The sequence below is a fragment of the Pseudochaenichthys georgianus genome, chromosome 22 (assembly GCF_902827115.2).
Source record: "Pseudochaenichthys georgianus chromosome 22, fPseGeo1.2, whole genome shotgun sequence".
Lineage (NCBI taxonomy): Eukaryota > Metazoa > Chordata > Actinopteri > Perciformes > Channichthyidae > Pseudochaenichthys > Pseudochaenichthys georgianus.
In genome coordinates, this window is record NC_047524.1 from 35,014,076 (window position 1) to 35,029,822 (window position 15,747).

The window sequence follows — 15,747 nt, forward strand, 5'->3', positions numbered from 1 at the left end:
GGGGGGGGGGGGGAGCCTCGCTGCAGGGGCGGGGCAACTGTGTCTCTGTCGCCTGTCAGCGCAACTTACTTGATGCCGTTTAAAAAAATGAAGGGCGGTGCCGGCCGTCAGCGTACCGAGCCGGCTGTTAACGGCCCGCTGACGACCGGCCGCTCTGTGATTCTCCAGGTCCGCCCTGTATTCCACCGGGTCACCGCGCCGGTGCAGACGGACCTGCTGGAATACAGGCTCTACCGCGTTTAGGAACCGTTAAGCAGAACCGAAATTGTGTATTTTGTATGGGTACCCGGTACCCGGTATGTTCTTATCGGTTCTCATCTGGAACCGAGTTTGGGTCCCAACCCTATGCTTGACTGTGGGGTCATTTCTAATATTTGTGTTGCTCTCTGGACACTTTGATCAGAATCTCCTTCAAGTACACAAAGAATATCTTCAATATAGCGCCATTCATATACTAACCCAACATTGACACAAAACAGTCTCAACAAGACAATCAGTGATTTGCAACAATCACCATAACATCCATTAAAGGCAGGTCTTAACGGTGTAGCTGCTTTGGTGTAAAGCACAAAGCAAACCGCATGTATGTTCCGGGGAGCAAAATGCTCCATCTCCCTAGACATGCTTATGTACTATGTTCAACTAAGTAAGCCTTTTCTTTAACACACACACACACACACACACACACACACACACACACACACACACACACACACACACACACACACACACACACACACACACACACACACACACACACACACACACACACACACACACACACACACCACCTGAGACAGCCTGCTGTCATAAGAACTAGTTTGAGAGCAGACGTGGCCCTATGCACTGAGAGCAACATGATGGCGGCATCAGGAGCACGGCTGCTTATTAAGTGAAGTCAGGACAGATAGTCAAACAGATAGTGTGTGTGTCCTTCTCGTCTTCCTGCAACACACACATGCAGCCAGGGACCAGCACATGCCCTGACCTTCAGAGACCCCGTGCCGTCAGACCCCTTTAGACGGAACTATAACCCCAAAGCAACACGGAGACCAAGGAACAAGGAAGTTACAGCACATTGAGTCATGACCCAGTCCGACGTACCTCCTTGCCGAGGTCTTCTCTGACGACCTGCTGGATCTCCTGCATGCTGCTCTGAGGAGCCCGGCTGTGGAGCACCTTCAGGGTGGACGTGTACTCCTCAGGCAGCAGGTAGTCCAGGGCCCCGAGGTGCTGGCCCACCTTGATGAAAGTCCCCCGGTTGGCACAGCACAAGTCCCGAAGACGTTCTGCCGATCGCAGATGCACCTGCAGAGGAAGTCAGAAACAGGACTGAAGGACTCGAGAATGCAGCAGGTTTAACATGTGGCCTGAGGATGGAGCCAAGCAGTGTCTGGAAGGGTTCTTCCTCCTCCACCAGTAATGCATTGAAGACGTTGTTGTTATCTGCCCACTGAAGGTCAAGGTCGTGTGTGGAACCAGAAGGAGAGTCAGTGGTCGTCAGGGAACAGCTGGAGGTGGATGTGAGCACGAGTTCACATCATGAACACACGTCTATCCTAACCCTCATGCAGTGCAGTCCCAAGTGGTGCTCTGAAGGTTCCCTGTCTCCCTGCATCACACCGTGCTGCCCGTTGTTAGCCACTGATACGATAACAACATCTACGATAAGTCTGTATCACTGAGTGAGGACGTCCTGTAACCTCCGCTCCAGCACTGCAGAGATCAATCAGGAGACAGTACTGCTGAGAACAGAGTGTGGGCAAGGAGACCAATAGCAACAGCTACATGGAAGGCCAAGCATCCTCTGCATTATTATTACATAATGAGGAACGCAGTTTAATTTAGTTTCCATGATTAGTACTATAGAACTGTATATATATGGTACCATGGAAACAACACATATGGAGTAGAACACAGTTCATGTGGGGATCAGTATTCAGGCTCGACTTGTTTCCTGACCGCCGTGAGGGAACGGTGAACAGCTGATCGTCACTTCTAACATGTATCCACGTTTAACATTCAACATATTTTAGAGCCTTCTGCCGGCTGTGGCGTTTTGAGACAGTGAGATATACAGCAGTAATACAGTTATAATAAAAAAGAGACAATAGAAATGTAAGAAACTGAAAACATTGATATTATATTGAAAAGAGTACATCTTAGATTATTAAAAAGAACAGATTTAACAGAATTAAACGACTATTATGTTGAAGGGCCCAAAATGATGAATGTGCCGGTGTGTGTGTGCGTGTGTGTGTGTGTGTGTGTGTGTGTGTGTGTGTGTTGGCCCCTTGTCCCTTCTGTCTCATTAGAACCAGCTGGAAGTGATAATGCTTATAGAGGGGCTCATCTCCTGAGACCACTGCAAATAAAAAGCCGTGAAATTAGCTCCCCTTAACCTCTGACACACACACACACACACACACACACACACACACACACACACACACACACACACACACACACACACACACACACACAACACACACACACACACACACACACACACACACACACACACACACACACACACACACACACACACACACACACACACACACACACACACACACACACACAGCCTGCCGTCATAACAGCTAGTTACCATTTGCCATGCGTGTCACCTGGGCCCTGACGGCACAGCAGTGGCAGAGATGACCAGATGAGCAGAGCCTTTTATAAACCACAGTTATCTTAATGCGAAAAGCTTTAATACATCATTGGTAGAGCATTTCTTTTGTGATGTATTACATAAACATGTGTTTTTATACAATGCATTGTTGGATATACTAAACCAACACATAACATACATCAAAGCATCCTCGACAGTATTTTAATAAGGAGACATGGGCAAAAAAAAGAAACTTCTTAGGTTATTAATTTTGAGAAGGACAGAATTAAATCTTGAATCTCACAATACTGGAAATAGAAAAAGGAAATGTTTAGAATCTTAAAGAAAGACAAGTTTGACTTACATTTTGAAATGATGATCCCTTTCTCCGGAGTTTGAATAGACAAACCAGATTTATTAAATGCACCCTTCATTTCTTCACATGTGACAGATTTGAGTTCTGATGTTTGAACATGTGCTAATTCTTAACATCAAGGGATAGATGTTAAATACTGTGTCCGTACACAACAACAAAGGTCAAAGCGTTCCTGTTCTCGTCCCAAAGAGATGAGATGATATATATCAAGTGTTGTTAGACATTATAACAACTATGCTGTGATCCTTCCGTTTGAAGTGATGCTGCACCTCACACAGGTCTTACACACACATCAGTTTATAAACAATTCCTTATCAATCATGTTTTATTACTATCTCAATCTGATGCAACTGCCTTTCCAACAACACGACCGCCTGCAGGCATCGCCGTGAGAGACGTCCGTCCACGTGCGCATGGAAGCTGATCGTCGTGAGAGACGTCCGTCCACGTGCGTATTGAAGCTGATCGCCGTGAGAGACGGTGCGTCCACGTGCGTATTGAAGCTGATCGCCGTGAGAGACGTTCGTCCACGTGCGTATTGAAGCTGATCGTCGTGAGAGACGTCCGTCCACGTGCGCATGGAAGCTGATCGTCGTGAGAGACGTCCGTCCACGTGCGCATGGAAGCTGATCGTCGTGAGAGACGTCCGTCCACGTGCGTATTGAAGCTGATCGTCGTGAGAGACGTCCGTCCACGTGCGTATTGAAGCTGATCGTCGTGAGAGACGTCCGTCCATGTGCGTATTGAAGCTGATCGCCGTGAGAGACGTTCGTCCACGTGCGTATTGAAGCTGATCGTCGTGAGAGACGTCCGTCCACGTGCGCATTGAAGCTGATCGCCGTGAGAGACGTTCGTCCACGTGCGTATTGAAGCTGATCGTCGTGAGAGACGTCCGTCCACGTGCGCATTGAAGCTGATCGCCGTGAGAGACGTTCGTCCACGTGCGTATTGAAGCTGATCGTCGTGAGAGACGTCCGTCCACGTGCGCATGGAAGCTGATCGTCGTGAGAGACGGTGCGTCCACGTGCGTATTGAAGCTGATCGTCGTGAGAGACGGTGCGTCCACGTGCGCATGGAAGCTGATCAGAGGGAGGGTCTGGGATCAGTTTGCCGAGGCTCGCAGTCTGATCTCCAGCTGGAGTCTTCCTCCTCGTTCCTCTCTTCCAGTAATCAGTACGCTTTGTCCAATGAAGGCTGGCGCACCGCTTAAGGATGACATCACCATGGCAATGCTGCTCGCTGACATTCTGAAACCAATGCTTCTCTGGGATAGGCTGACACTGGCCTCCTCCTACCATCTCCACACACAGAGACACACAGAGACACACAAAGACACACAGAGACACACAGGGACACACAGGGACACACAGAGACACACAGAGACACACAGAGACACACAGGGACACACAGGGACACACAGAGACACACAGAGACACACAGCGACACACAGCGACACACGGAGACACACAGAGACACAGAGAGACACAGACACACAGAGACACAGATACACACAGAGACACACAGACACACAGAGACACACAGAGACATAGAGACAGAGACACACAGAGACAGAGACACACAGAGACACACAGAGACACAGAGACACAGATACACACAGAGACATAGAGACAGAGACACAGAGACACACAGAGACACACAGGGACACACAGAGACACACAGACACACAGAGACATAGAGAGACACAGAGACACACAGATACACACAGAGACACACAGAGACACAGACACACAGAGACACACAGAGACACACAGAGACACAGAGACATAGAGAGACACAGAGACACACAGAGACACACAGAGACACACAGAGACACAGACACACAGAGACACACAGACACACAGAGACACACAGAGACACAGATACACACAGAGACACAGATGCACATTTTTACAACTTGAGGAACGAATGTTTTTAATAAGGGCTACACAAGTGTTCATACTGGGTTGTTTATTTAGTTTAAAAAAAATTATCCAACGATGTATAGACCACTCTTTCCCCATATAAGTCATGACAGGGCGACTGCAAAAGTGTTTCCGGGCCTGGCAACCAAACGGAAGTGTAGTACCGCCGTTTGGCCACCACGAATATTTTCGTCTGAGTCCGGCGCACTTCCTGGGGGCTTGGGTCCACCGCCCTAGGTGATGACCATGGCGGCGGAGCGCAGCTGCTCCCAGCGGGCAGCAGGCGGGGCAGAGAGCTGGAAAGAGCTCTGCCCGCTGCCGCATGACAGGGCGACGGCAAATAAACACGGGTGTGTTGGCAATCTCGCTCATTGCTGGAGATGCCCCCACCTCAACAGATCAGAGCGATTATTTGGCAAGGCCGAATTAGTAGCTTGGTCGGCGGTGGGGCCGTTGCCTGCCGCGTGATGTCACGCCGCGTGGCACTTTCCAAAAGGACCGTGTAGATCTCCTGGGAGCCCCCGTGGTTACGGAAGGGCTCTTTGGAGCGATCTCCTTGGTTACGTGGGTGAGGAGTAGTCGCAGCGTGGCTGCTTCTTGCTCATCCCCAGAGGAAAGAACACTGTCCCACACTCCCCGCCCCCGCTGTGAACTCCAGTATAGGAGCCAGCAGGTGGGCGCGTGCACGTGAGTGGAATAAACCGAGTGCTGTCAAAGGACTGTGCGGGTTCAAGAGCGAGCGAGCGATGTGTGTGTGAGAAACGCATTCAGTAAAAACGATTGCATTTATCCCAGAGTAAGAGTCATCTCTCTCCACATTTCCACGTTTCACCATAATGTCCGTTTCAAAGAGACGGCATTAGGACGGAGCCGCGGTCCCACGGGAGGGTGCCGCGGTGCGTTCAAGGACCTCAGTAAGAAATTGGCCCTTTTATGTGTCAGCCCCATGCCAAAACTCCCTTTTATGGAAGGTTTGGCAGCGGAGTAGGCCACCTGACCTCCTCACCCTATACCAACCACCCCGGTCCCTCAGATCCACCTCAGCCGGTTTTCCATCCCCAAGGACAATTTCCGGAGCTTCGGGGATAGAGCCTTCTCTGTGGCAGCCCCGAAGCTCTGGAACTCCCTCCCCCAAGACCTCCGTGAGTCTGAGTCCCTCACCCTGTTCCAGTCCCGCCTCAAAACCCACCTCTTCAACTCTGTATATCCATAAGCCCCCCCCTCTCTCAACCAACTTCCTCCTGACTGCTTTTCTGTTTTGTTTTGTTTATTTTCTTTGTTTTGTTTTTGTTTTGTTTGTCCACCCTCCCTCCCAAATGTAAAGCGTCTTTGGGTTCAAGAAAAGCGCTAAAGAAATATAATGTATTCTTTTATTACAGCTTCTTAGCTGTGGCTACACAGCTGCTGGCATGTCCCCTGAACACAGTTGTGCGGGGAATGGAAGCCCACCTGTGTACTGACAGAGTAGAGAGGCAGGACACTGAAACTGGGAAAGAGTCATCTCTCTCCACAATCCATATTTCCCCATAATGTCTTAGCTTGTCAAAGCTTTATAGCTGCGGCTGATTGCACATCCCCTAACACAATGTTATGGGGAATGGAAAAGACTGGGTTATTCAACACATCCTCACTCCCAGGTCGGCCTATGTTGACGTTATGTCAAGTCCCCTGCCGGCTTTTTCCAACGCAAGGGGGGGGGCCTTAGCGTCCATTTTCAACGCAAGGGGGGGGCCCTTAGCGTCCATTTTCAGCTTTCCGGGATGTCCATGTGCTTCTATGGACGCTCATGGAAGCACGGCATTCGTTTGTGTCAACTGCCCTTAAAGGCAATGAAGACACTACACTACCCAGAATCCCCAGCTATCGTTTGGACTACACCATGTGCTCTGTTTGACAAACCCTGTGATAGTCCTCAAGCTCTGTGATTGGAGAGTGTGCTCCGAGGGTTACCGAGCCTCGAACAGCACTTGAAATGGGATGGAACCACGGCAGACTGTTCAAAACTGGATTTGAACGGGTCCACCGCGTCCCCCCTCCCCCACCCCGTCCCCAGAACTACACATGCTGGCTATTCTGTTTCGCAACATGTTCTCTATGGCACGTCTCTACTGGGAGTTGTAGTTTTAAAAGACGTTTTTGTATTTCCCATAATAAGAAGTTGCCAGTATTAAACTGTGTACATCCCTGGAGGTTTAGGGGACAGGAAACACTCACATTTAAAACATATAATTAATAAATGGATGAAAATTGCTTGTGCCCATAATGGGCAGCATTAATATATATACCCACACGCCAGCTAAGGTCAGAAGAGCTTTATTTAACAGCTGGTCTTATGTTTGTGACCCCTGTTGTTAAATGATAACATTACATTACATTACATTAATTGATAAGCCTGAAACATGCACTTGTCAAGGTTCAGAGGCACATTTTGCAAATATGGCAGGAGCCATCGATCAGCTTAAGATAAGATATACTTTATTGATCCCAAGTTGGAACATTTGCGTTACATCAGCATGTGTAACAGTTAAATATGCAGTTGTGTTTATTTGAAAATCATTTAGTATAATCACACAAATTCTGTGTTTTATATTCAACAATTCTGTGTTCTTTATTTATTGATTGTTCAATACCTGACAAGGCCGGAGATGAAATATCTACATACATCTTATAAGAGTATAATACATTATGTATAATATCAGTTAAAATAAGTGCTTCAACATAGTTAACATTGCTGGAGGTATGCACAAATATTGATAGATGTCTTGTAATGCACTGTTGAGGAACCTGCGACCCAAGTTTTTCATTCAGTGCAGAACTACACCATAGTTGTGTAGGCCTATATGATATGTCAATAAACCTTAGAACATCTTGAAATCTTGAACGGGATGTGCAAAATAGTCATTACATACAGTCTTTAATTAACTATTAGTAGAGAATAACGAGTAATGAATATACTTTATAGGGATCCTATTAATATCTAATAATAAAAATAATGAAATTCAATAACATGCTTTAACCACCAGGTGTCTCTTTATATCATCTGTGCACCTTTATGGTGTAAATACATCCTATCTACCAATTGGATCAAATATAAAAGTCAGCCGAATTAGTGTTGATACGGCAAGGAGACGTATTGTGTGAAAAGAAATGTAAGATGTTGTTTAATGGCTGATATATTTCAGATCCACGTCACGTTTTCAGTTCCTCATGTTTGTCTTCTCATCAGGGCTCTATAAATACAGAACTACGGCAGATATGTAATATTTAATGCAGCCGAACCGTGTATTACAATGCCGTTATGTGATGACTTTCAAAGAGAAAAGCAAGCACACTCGGAATAAGGTATTGTTTTTTTTTTAAATGTTTTCGGTCTGTGTTAATGACGATGTGCTCTGAGATTTGAGACTGGAATTGCACAGGGGAAAATAACATATCTTTAGATGCGGATTGTGTTAAACTAATATGTTTGCGCTGTGGACCAACAATATACATTGACGGGGAAGGGGGTAGCAATAAAGATAACACCATTAAACAGTTACACAACATAACAGAAATAATATCGATAGCAGCGTCCCTAGCAACCACCTTGGTAACAATGAAAACGTTGGACGCAATTTCCTGAAGTAATCTTCGTAATAACTAGCAAACTAAAGATCATGTACATCCACTGCACACATCATCTGAAATAACAACTCATATGTCTCGCATCAAATGACATCAAAACGCATTTTAATGGCCAAACTAACTTTAAAATAGGCATTTTACACCCAGAATAAAACGAAGTTCGGCCATGTTTTCTTTTTCTGCAGGGAGAAATGTGAAGATCACGTGACGTCAAACAGAGCTTATGGTGTAGTCCAAACGATAGCTGGGGATTCTGGGTAGTGTAGTGTCTTCTGCCATCCTTTACTCCGAAAAAAGATTTGTTTCTCCGAATCGAAGGGGAAAAATACAAAAGCATTGCACACAATTTAAACCAATCAATGTTGTGTAATTAACAAGGATAATCTGGTGTTTTTTAGTCGATGAGTAGTGCAGATATCACTGTAAAATCAATCGTCAGTAAGGGGAATATTTACAATGTACAATTCTCCGCTATCCAATGAGAATGGACGCTCTCATTGCCTTTAAGGGCAGACGACACAAACGAATGCCGTGCTTCCATGAGCGTCCATAGAAGCACATGGACATCCCGGAAAGCTGAAAATGGACGCTAAGGGCCCCCCCCTTGCGTTGAAAATGGACGCTAAGGCCCCCCCCCTTGCGTTGGAAAAAGCCGGTAGGGGACTTGACATAACGTCAACATAGGTCGACCTGGGAGTGAGGATGTGTTGGGTTATTCACTCCATTTTTACAGCATCCCTCCTCCGTTCAGAGGCATGAGAGAGGCAACTCTGTCAGGTCTCCCTTGAAAAAGAGATCTATGATCTCAATGGGACCAATCTGGTTAAATAAAGGTTTGAAATTAAATTAAATGAATCCCAGGAGGAGGTTTCCTCTCGGCATGTGCACTCTCAAGTCAGAGAGAAGGGGCACTATTCCCTGTACTTCCTGGTTCCCAAGAAGACAGGAGAATTCAGGCCCATTCTGGATATTCGATGCCTGCACCAGCACATTGCATGCAAGAAGTTCCATATGTTAACTATGAATCAGTTATTGGGACTGGTGCAGGTGCCAAGCGATTGGTTCACAACCATCGACCTGAAGGATGCGTACTTTCATGGCGAAATTGCTCAAAAACACAGAAAGTATTTGTCTTCCAGGGGGTAGCCTACGTGTACAACAGACGTTCAGCCACGTCGCTGCAACCGCTGCGGGACCATGGCATGAGGTGTTCTTTTATCTGGATGACCTCATAGTCATTCTGGTCATGTCGTTCTTCAGCAGTTTTTGGGCTTCTGTTTTTCAATCAATCTTTGCAATATCTGCCAGGACACTGCTTCCTAACAGCTATTTTTGGAACTGTTGACACAGAGGTCCCTCCCTCCATAACAATGCAATTGCTTATGCGTAGTTACAATGACTGAGGTTAGACTTGGAGAAACGTAGATATGCAGTGCATGGTTTAGTTCATAAATATGATACAACTTGGTCACTATTTATTACCCATGTTAAAATCTATCCCTGACCTGATTCATTCTTTGACTGTTGACCTGGGCACTCAGGGTTCCTTCACACTGGGCTTGGAGTTGTTACCTACAATAGAGGTTTCTCAATACTCAAATTTCCCCTCCTTGACTCCCCTCCTTGACTCCTATCCTCACGTCTTAGTCCCGCCCACAGGAGATGCGAACGGAGGAGTCGAGGAGGGGAACCGAGGAGAGAGGAAGGGAAGCAGCAGGCGGTTAGAGAAATGAGAACTTTCATTTTAAAGAGACGTCCATTAATGATGACAGGAGGCACAGCAGCCCTCTGTCTGATGGACAGATGTGTTCATGACCACTTATATATTTACTTTGATTCATTCACAGTGCGGTATAATGAGACAATAACAGGCTACAGATGCAGACATATACACACATATGTATTTATATAAATATTCGGGCTGTCAAACGATTACAATTTTTAATCAGATTAATCACAGCTTAAAAATTAATTAATCATGATTAATCACCATTTGAACTATGTCCAAAATATGCCATTTCTTTATGTATATTGTTGTGGGAATGGAAAGATAAATGAAAGAAGGCGGATATATCCATTCAACATACAGTATCTATGTTTATTATAACATTTTTCTGCGTGTCAAAATGAAAGACAGCCCACACACCTATCAATCATCAAACCGTGGGGTCTTAATTCATTACGTGTTGATTTCTATCGACGGGGGAGTACTTTAGGAAAGTCGACGGGAGGGTGGGCGCTAGTGGAGTACTTCGTGACCACAGAGTGTGAACGTTGTGATCAGCTGTTTTAGCGCAGTTCTCCAGTGAAGGGGGGGAGTCTCCCTCCGCAGCCGGTTGGAGTAGTTTTGGCACAATTCCATTGTACAGACCGACGTTAACAGCAGCCCTGTCTGTGCACACGGAGACCGACTCTGTCGTACGCAAATGCGCTTTGTGACACAAGTGACGGTACGCATTTCAGATTACGCACATAACCTGCGTACCAGTTATGTGCACCCCTGTACTCAGTGGCGGCCGGCCCATAGGGGCGCTAGGGGCGCCGCCCCACTTCTTCCCACATACAAAAAAATATATAAAAAAATATATATATAAAAAAAAAATTAAATTAAAAAATATATATATATATATTTTATATTTAAATTTTTAATGAACAAGGTAAATATCATACAATTGGTATCAGTAAAATGTATAATCTACAATAAAATCTCGTTTAAAATTGTGTTACGATGTCTAAAGTTACTGATAAGTCACATGTTTCCTGCCTGGCCTTGCTCGTGGCGTTAGTTTATCATTACCGGGCGCCGTGCAAGGAGCCCCCGAGCCAAACAGCAGCAACCAGCACGTTGCAAAAGTCTCAATAGTAAACTGTGCCGCCGAAACATAATTTCAGCCAATCAAACCCAGTCTCACAAAAAAACGTGTAATAACTACGTTGGTCCACAACGTAGGACGTAGTATTTCTACAAAAACGCCTCTGAAATTGTAAGATCCCTACGTTTTATTTCACCATTCATTCCAATGGCTGGCGTCTATGTCACGTGATCTTCACATTTCTCCCTGCAGAAAAAAAAAACATGGCCGAACTTCGTTTTATTCTCGGTGTAAAATGCCTATGTAAAGTTACTTTGACCATTAAAATGCGTTTTGATGTCATTTGATGCGAGAAATATGAGTTGCTATTTCAGATTATGTGTACAGTGGATGTACATGATCTTTAGTTTGCTAGTTATTACGAAGATTACTTCAGGAAATGGTGTCTATACAACGTTTTCATTGTTACCAAGGTGGTTGCTAGGGACGCTGCTATCGATATTATTTCTGTTATGTTGTGTAACTGTTTAATGGTGTTATCTTTATTGCTACCCCCTTCCCCGTCAAAGTATAGTGTTGTTCCACAGCGCAAACGTATTAGTTTAAAAAAATCCGCATCTAAAATGGTGCAGAAACGTTATTTTCCCCTGTGCAATTCCAGTCTCACATCTCACATCACATCGTCATAAACAAATACCGGAAACAGACCGAAAACACTTTATTCCGAGTGTGCTTGCTTTTCTCTTTGAAAGTCATCACATAACGGCATTGTAATACACGGTTCGGCTGCATTAAATGTTACATATCTGCCGTAGTTCGGTATTTATAGAGCCCTGATGAGAAGACTTCTAGACAAACATGAGGAACTGCCGCCAACACTGGAAACGTGACGTGGATCATAAATATATCAGCCATTATACAACATCTTACATTTCTTTTCACACAATACGTCTCCTTGCAGTATCAACACTAATTCGGCTCACTTTTATATTTGATCCAATTGGTAGATAGGCTGTATTTACACCATAAAGGTGCACAGCTGATATAAAGGGACACCTAGTGGTTAAAGCATGTTATTGAATTTCATTATTTTTATTATTAGATATTAATAGAATCCCTATAAAGTATATTCATTACTCGTTATTCTCTACTAATAGTTAAGTAAAGACTGTATATAATGACTATTTTGCACATCCCTTTCAAGATTTTCTAAGGTTTATTGACATATCATATTCACAAACGGTGTAGTTATGCAATGAATGTAAAACGTTGTGTATACCGCCAGCAATGTTAACTATGTTGAAGCACTTATTCTAACTGATATTATACATATGTATGATACTCTTATAAGATGTATGTAGATAGTATAAGAAATGTGCAGAATATGACAATTTAATGGTGGAGGTACACATATTGAAAGATGTCTTGTGATGCACTGTTGAGGAACCTGTGACCCAAGTTTTTCATCTCCGGCCTTGTCAGGTATTGAACAATCAATAAATAAAGAACACAGAATTATTAAATATAAAACACAGAATTTGTGTGATTATACTAAATGATTTACAAATAAACACCACTGCATATTTACAACTATACACATGTTGATGTAACGCAAATGTTTCCAACTTGGGATCAATAAAGTAGGCTACATCTTATCTTAAGATGATCGATGGCTACTGCCATATTTGCAAAATGTGCCTCTGAACCTTGACAAGTGCATGTTTCAGGCTTATCAATTAATGTAATGTAATGTAATGTTATCAATGAACAACAGGAGGGGTCACAAACATAAGACCAGCTGTTAAATAAAGCTCTTCTGACCTTAGCTGGCATGTGTGTATATATATTAATGCTGCCCATTATGGGCACAAGCAATTATCACCCATTTATTAATTATATGTTTTAAATGTGAGTGTTTCCTATCCCCTAAACCTCCAGGGATGTACACAGTTTAATACTGGCAACTTCTTATTATGGGAAATATGAAAACGTCTTTTAAAACTACAACTCCCAGTAGAGACGTGCCATAGATAGAGAACAAGTTGCGAAACACAATAGCCAGCATGTGTAGTTCTGGTGACAGGGTGGGGGAGGGGGGGACGCGGTGGACCCGTTCAAATCCAGTTTTGGACAGTCTGCCGTGGTTCTATCCCATTTCATGTGCTGTTCGACACTCTGCCCACTCTCCAATCACAGAGCTTGAGGACTATCACAGGGTTTGTCAAGCGAAGCGGAGAGAATACTTACTTCCGGGTGTAATAATCTGTAAAGCAAATGAGCTGCTCCGACCCTCGGTCCTGTCGGACTCCAACTTGTGTTTATTAATCAAACAAATAAATAAACACAAGGATAATTATGTGTTATTGTTGAGTAAATGGAGAATTGCACAGGGGAAAATAACGTATCTATTGTGGTGATTGACATTATTCACCCACGGATCTATGGGTTAGGGTATTGTTCTGCACGGACATTTTAGTGAGCCGGACTTCCTGTCTCCGCCGGTCTTCGCTTCCCGGGCATGAAGCTGTTTACATGTGTTTTGAGATGCTAAATAAAAGTCTAGCTTGTACCTTTGATACCCCGCCTCCGACTCCCATCTCTCGGCACCACACTATGCCACAATTTTAGATGCGGATTTTGTTAAACTAATACGTTTGCGCTGTGGACCAACACTATACATTGACGGGGAAGGGGGTAGCAATAAAGATAACACCATTAAACAGTTACACAACATAACATAAATAATATTGATAGCAGCGTCCCTAGCAACCACCTTGGTAACAATGAAAACGTTGTATAGACACAATTTCTTGAAGTAATCTTCGTAATAACTAGCAAACTAAAGATCATGTACATCCACTGCACACATAATCTGAACTAACAACTCATATTTCTCGCATCAAATGACATCAAAAGGCATTTTAATCGCCAAACTGACCTTAAAATAGGCATTTTACACCGAGAATAAAACCAATGTCGGCCATGTTTTTTTTTTCTGCAGGGAGAAATGTGAAGATCACGTGACATAGACGCCAGCCATTGGAATGAATGGTGAAATAAAACGTAGGGATCCTACAATTTCAGAGGCGTTTTTGTAGAAATACTACGTCCTACGTTGTGGACCAACGTAGTTATTACACGTTTTTTTATGAGACTGGGTTGGCCAATCAGCGGCGTCAAATATTTTAGTCACGAGGACCACGTTGGCGCCCACGTTGGTGCCCACGTTGCTTACGTGCGTTGACGTGAGTTGTTTTTTAGTCTCGTGAGTGACCAAGGTGACGCAGTAGTTGGATGCGAATGGCTTCGTGTGCAGGTGGAGTCGCCGGACCTCGGTCCGCATCCAATTCCGTGCAAGAGCTACTCTCCAATCCTTTCGAAAGGAGAAGTTTGGGAGATAAACTGTTGCTTAAAGACCTTGGACCGGACCAACCCGATTTGTATATATCGCAGCAAGCTCGTGAAAAAGACAAAACGTATCAACGAGGCTTCTCACGTAGCTGGTACACCAGAAAGGCATGGCTAGCGGGATGCAAACAGGTACATGCTGTCTTTTGTTTCCCATGCTTGCTCTTCAAACAGCCGGGGACAGATACGATCTGTTCAGAAATTAGACAAAAGTTAAACAAGTACAAACCACAGACTGTCTGTGTCATGGAGAATACAGTCGCTGGTTTATTTATGTCTGTATAGGCCGTTGTTGTGAGTGTGGATGGTCGGAGCATAACATTACATTAAATTACATTTAGCTAACGCTTTTATCCAAAGCGACTTACAATAAGTGCGTTCGACCAACAAAATACAAACTTGAAGAAAACAGAATCATATAAGTACATCAGGCTTCATAGAGCAAAAACATGTCCAGTGCTACTCAACTGGCTTTAGATAAGCCAGCCCTTTATTAGTATATAAGTGCTTTGTTAATAGTTCTATCGCTCGAGGTGGAGTCGAAAGAGATGAGTTTTCAGTCTGCGCCGGAAGGTGTGTAAGCTTTCTGCTGTCCTGATGTCAATGGGGAGCTCATTCCACCATTTTGGAGCCAGGATAGCAAACCCACGTGTTTTTGCTGATGGGAACTTGGGTCCCCTTCGCAGCGATGGTGCAGCGAGCCGTTTGGTTGATGCAGAGCGGAGTGCACGTGCTAGGGTGTACGGTTTAACCATGTCCTGGATGTAGGAAGGGCCAGATCCATTCGCAGCATGGTACGCAAGTACCATTGTCTCAAAGTGGATTCTAGCAGTTACCGGAAGTCAGTGAAGGGAGTGGAGGAGCGGAGGAGCGGAGTGGTGTGGGAGAATTTAGGAAAGTTGAAGACCAGGCGAGCCGCTGCATTCTGGATGAGCTGCAGAGGTCGGATGGCACATGCAGGTAGACCAGCCAGGAGGGAGTTGCAGTATT

The 15,747-nt window shown here is 44.6% G+C and overlaps 1 protein-coding gene across 4 annotated transcripts in view; it reads right to left on the bottom strand.

Annotated features, from left to right (window-relative positions):
• adck1 (aarF domain containing kinase 1) overlaps window positions 1-15,747 on the bottom strand; it is a 208,608-nt gene that overhangs the window by 90,577 nt on the left and 102,284 nt on the right. For 3 of the 4 annotated variants that reach the window (XM_034111232.2, XM_034111233.2, XM_034111231.2), the window contains one exon: window positions 1,105-1,308. The exons of the other annotated variant lie outside the window; for it this stretch is intronic. In XM_034111232.2, the coding sequence (XP_033967123.1) occupies window positions 1,105-1,308 (204 nt within the window). The remainder of the gene's footprint in view (window positions 1-1,104; window positions 1,309-15,747) is intronic. 4 annotated transcript variants of the gene reach the window in all.